The sequence below is a fragment of the Penaeus chinensis genome, chromosome 42 (assembly GCF_019202785.1).
Source record: "Penaeus chinensis breed Huanghai No. 1 chromosome 42, ASM1920278v2, whole genome shotgun sequence".
In the NCBI taxonomy this organism is placed as follows: Eukaryota; Metazoa; Arthropoda; class Malacostraca; order Decapoda; family Penaeidae; genus Penaeus; species Penaeus chinensis.
Window position 1 is genome coordinate 3,600,871 of NC_061860.1, and position 5,000 is coordinate 3,605,870.

Below are 5,000 nucleotides of genomic sequence, written 5' to 3' on the forward strand. Positions count from 1 at the left end.
AATTAGGCTCTACTTCATCCATAAAAAAAATGAATAAATAAAACTACAGGATAAGATGAAAAGCTTATGCAGGTTATAATATTTGTACTATTTTGCTTCTGGGATTACACAGTCAGCAACACGACTAGGTGAATAGGGAGTGCAGGGTTAAAATAAAAATGAAGAGGGGGAAATACAAATAATATCAATAACATTCTACGCAATGGAAACTAATATTAATAACGATAACTTAACAAAAAGATGTCACTCAAATATCCACACACAGGATATATGCGTGTGATGTATATCAAGCTGAAAATAACAAAATAAACCAAACACAAAAGACACTGTCAGGTAATGAGACAAATTCATGCAAAACAAAAGAACACAATAGCATAATAACTGTAAAAAGCAAAATTATAAAACACTGAAAAAAACAAAGGTAAACATTAACTAAGATACACAAGCTTAAATTGTCCTGAAAAAATAATTGTCTATTTATATGACGAAAATATCACTACGCATGCTGGAAAAAGACTGGCATGTACATCTGAAATAAAAGTCTGAAGCAAAATAAATCTAGAATAAGAAGTCATATTATTACAAAACGGCACACATCACACAAAAACTAAAAAAAATGTGCAACATAAATTAAAAGGAAAGAAAAGCTAGAGCAAGCAAGGTTGGAACGTGCAGGAAGGAAATCCATTTTCTTTGAAGGCGACACGGAATGGCAGAAAACGGGAATTCTTTTTTTATAGCGACACGGAATGACAGAAAACGGAAAATCTTTTCATGGCGACACGGAATGACAGAAAACGGGAAATCTTCTCATGGCGACACGAAATGACAGAAAACGGGAAATCTTTTCATGGCGACACGGAATGACAGAAAACGGGAAATCTTTTCATGGCGATACGGAATGACAGAAAACGGGAAACATTATAAATCAAAGAACAGACATAAAATCTTGGAAGTTCTTTTTATATTCAAGTTCCCTTCTTCTTTCATCTTGACATTTTTATCTCAGCTTCTTGATCTTGCTTCTTCTGACTTTCATATCTTGGATTTCAGTTTTTCTTTTATTTCCTTTCATATCTTTGAATTCTGTTTTTTTTTTTTTTTTTATTTCCTTTCATCTCTTTCATCAGTTTTGCTTTCAACATTTGTTTGAAATCTTCCTTCAGGATAACTGTTATGTTCTCTTCAATCTGTCTATACCTATCTATATCTATACACAGTATCTATCAATATATATTTATATACTATCTATATACTATACTCTATCTATGCCCATGTTTTGGAATATACTCATGACCATACTCCAAAAAGAAACGAAAAAAATATCTCCATCCCTCTTTTAACCTTACTTCCTAAAATAAGAATATTTAAAAAATGATAATATGAATAAATAAAAAATAATATAAAACGCCCACGGTCTGTTCTCCCCTCTCTGTCTCCCTTTGTTATGGACGCTGGTCATCAATCTTCCTCTGCTCATCCTCACACACGCCCATTTAAGGCATCCTAGCATACCCGGGCTACCCCTACCCCCCCACGCCTACCCACGCCCATCCTTTCCCTAAATCAATATTCGTCTGCAACCCCGTCCCACCCACCCACCCACCCGCCCCCATACCAACGCACCTAAATGCTAACCCCATCAGATCTCTCCCTCAGTTACCCACACCCTTCCATACCCACACCCACACGACCACCTACCCAACGGACCTACCCTGACCTACCCACACCCCCCCCCCCTTCCATACCCACCCCCACCAAACTTATCCCACACCCACATCCACCCTATCCTTCCCCCTCCCATACCCACCCCTACGCCCACCCTATCCGTCCCTCCCCCCTCCCATACCCACACCCACATCCACCCTATCCGTCCCCCTCCCCCCTCCCATACCCACACCCACGCCCCCCGTATCCGTCCCCAGCCCACACTCACCTATGGTCAACGCCCCCAGCAGCTGGATAGCCGTCAGAGGTGGTTCACAGTCGGACGCGAAAGCCTCCACCAAGTACTTGGAGAAGGAGAGGCAGATAATGGCTAACATGGCAGGCTTCAAAATGATAATGGACACCCAGGCGAACAGGAACGCCGGAAGATGCCCGAAAGCCGTCATGAAGTACGTATGTTCCGCCCCTGAGGAGGGTATCATGCAGCCTAGCTCCACGTAACACAATGCGCCTGGTGTCGGTGGTGTTGGTTCGTGCATGTTGCAAAAATGGGGGGGGGGGGGGGGGGGGGGGGGGGGGGGGGGGGGAGGGGAGGGGGGAAAGAGGGGGTGGGTGGGTGGGGGGGGGGATTGACGCCATGTGTGTATGTTTTAGGGGATGGGTATGAAGTGGCATGCGGTGACGTAGTGTAAAAGGGTCATACGAGAGTGACACCACATATGTATTTATAATACATGTGTACATATATGAACATATGTACATGCGACGCAATGAACAGGCGTTTTATATATATTTATATATATATATATATATATATATATATATACACATACATAATACGATCGATAACATGAAAGATAGCAATAAGACAAAAAAAAAATCATAATAAGAATTAAAAAAAAAAATAAAAAAAATAAAAAAAAAACAGACAACACCCAGGTGGCGGAAATATGTACAATATTTTTTTTTTTTCAACAATTGCAGCGACGTCAGCAGAGCCGTAAAGACCACCCGCAGACGGACCGGCCGAGGAGGAGGTGGAGGCCGCACCACACAGCATTGGCGGCAAAATTGAAGAAATCCCGCAGAGTCCAGGAGAAGGAAGCAGGAAAGAAAGGGTGAGAAAAAAGATAACAGTTATGTGTGCTGCATAGATAAGGATAACAAAAGGTTAAAGATAACAATGGTTAACCCACAGACTGCCAAGCATTGTGTGTATATATATATATATATATATGTATAAGCCTAAGGCACCACCACCTACACGCAAGTTAAAAATATCTTTAATACCATAAAATTACTTTTTCTAGCATTTAAATACCATTTTTATAAGGATCTACGCATTTTCTTGGATCAATTTAAGTAGTTTAACCAAGAAAAAAATGAAAAATAGGTGGCAGTGCTCTAGGCCTACTCTAGCTTGCAGTAAAGGGTTAAAAAATCATGAAGACGGTGCCTCGCTTCCTCCAGACCAGCGCCTAGTCAACTGTATGTAGGCCTATATTCATATGACAATAACACGACGATATAACATGGAATATATTGCAATACATCAAACCACTGCCTAAAGAGAGAGAAAAATAGTCAATGGCGATGATGATAATGATGATAATAACAGCAATTATTGTAGTGATGATAATGATAATGACAGTGGCAGCTACATAATGATAACGACAATGATAATAACAATAATAAGAATAAGCATTACCAGTAATGACTGATAATAATGATGATATTAATTACCAACAGTAACCATAATAATACCCATGATAATGATAATAACAACAAGACAATAATTATACGAATACATGCTGCCTAAAAGTAAGAAACAAGAGAAGAAAAATAAGATAAATAATCACCAACAACAGCAGAAAACCTGTGAAGAAGAATAAAGATTATTATCACCGTGATTCACGTGAGAACCATTTTTTTTTTTTTTTTTCTTTTTTTGTAAAGCCTTCCTGACCCGTACATGTTATCGACCTATTTTCACCAAATATTTCTCTAGTTCTTATTATCTTCTCAGTACAGCTTTATCTTGTCGTAGTTCTGTAATATGGTAGCGTGTTAAAATGTTAATAATACATCGAGAGAGAGAGAGAGAGAGAGAGAGAGAGAGAGAGAGAGAGAGAGAGAGAGAGATAGAGAGAGAGAGAGAGAGAGAGAGAGAGAGAGAGAGAGAGAGAGAGAGAGAGAGAGAGAGAGAGAGAGAGAGAGAGAGAGAGAGAGAGAGAGATAGAGAGAGAGAGAGAGAGAGAGAGAGAGAGAGAGAGAGAGAGAGAGAGAGAGAGAGAGAGAGAGAAAGAAAGAGAGAAAGAGAGAAAGAGAGAAAGAGAGAAAGAAAGAAAGAGAGAGAGAGAGGGAGAGAGTGAAAAGAGAGAGAGAGAAAAGAGAGAAAGAAAAGAGAGAAAGAGAGAAAGGAGAGAGAGAGAGAGAAAGAAAAGAGAGAAAGGAGAGAGAGAGAGAGAGAGAGAGAGAGAGAAAGGAGAGAGAGAGAGAGAAAGAAAAGAGAGATAGATAGATAGATAGATAGAGAGAGAGAGAGAGAGAGAGAGAGAGAGAGAGAGAGAGAGAGAGAGAGAGAGAGAGAGAGAGAGAGAGAGAGAGAGAGAGAAGAGAGAGAGAGAATACACACACAACTGCACTACCAAACATATATAGAAGTCACAAAATCTACGGCGCCGCAACCCGCATTTCACAACACCAGTCGAACTCGGGTGGGGGAAACCTGCGACGGAGAAGAAAAATAAAGGAAATGAAAAGAAAAATCATCATTACCCTCCTCGACACAAAGGCACAAAAAAAAACACCATAAACTCACCGATAATCCGTTGACCGCCACCCCCTCTCAAAAAAAAATATAAAAAAAATAACGAAACAAAAACAATAAACAAATAAATAAAATAAAATTAACCCCCCATCCTAAAAAAAAAACATAATAAAATCGAAAACCTCATGAATCATTATCCAAAATCACCCTCATCATACCCTCATCATACCCTTGCTAACTTACCCAGCAGGGAGAGCAGACCGCACGCTGCCCATATAATGAGACTGAGGCCGACGCTTCCTGTGCGCTCCAGCAGGCCTTTTGGACTTACGAAAATTCCCGAACCTGTAGAGGAAGGAGGGGGTGAGTGGGGGTGAGTTGGGGGGGGGGGGTAAGTGGGGGTAAGTGGGGGTGAGTTGGGGGGTAAGTGGGAGTGAGTTGAGGGGGGTAAGTGGGGATGAGTTGGGGGGTAAGTGGGGGGTGACTTGGGGGGGTTTGGCGGGGAAAAGTGGGGGCAGAGGGAGAAAGGGGTAAGTGGGGGGGAGGGAGTAAGAGGTGAGTG

At 41.0% G+C, this 5,000-nt stretch overlaps 1 protein-coding gene across 1 annotated transcript in view; it reads right to left on the reverse strand.

The window, feature by feature from the left end:
- LOC125047846 (b(0,+)-type amino acid transporter 1-like) overlaps positions 1–5,000 on the reverse strand; it is an 81,511-nt gene that overhangs the window by 14,737 nt on the left and 61,774 nt on the right. Inside the window, exons 5-6 of the mRNA XM_047646358.1 lie at positions 4,682–4,783; positions 1,937–2,179 (exon numbers count right to left, since the gene is read on the reverse strand). Coding sequence (XP_047502314.1) covers positions 1,937–2,179; positions 4,682–4,783 — 345 coding nt within the window. The remainder of the gene's footprint in view (positions 1–1,936; positions 2,180–4,681; positions 4,784–5,000) is intronic.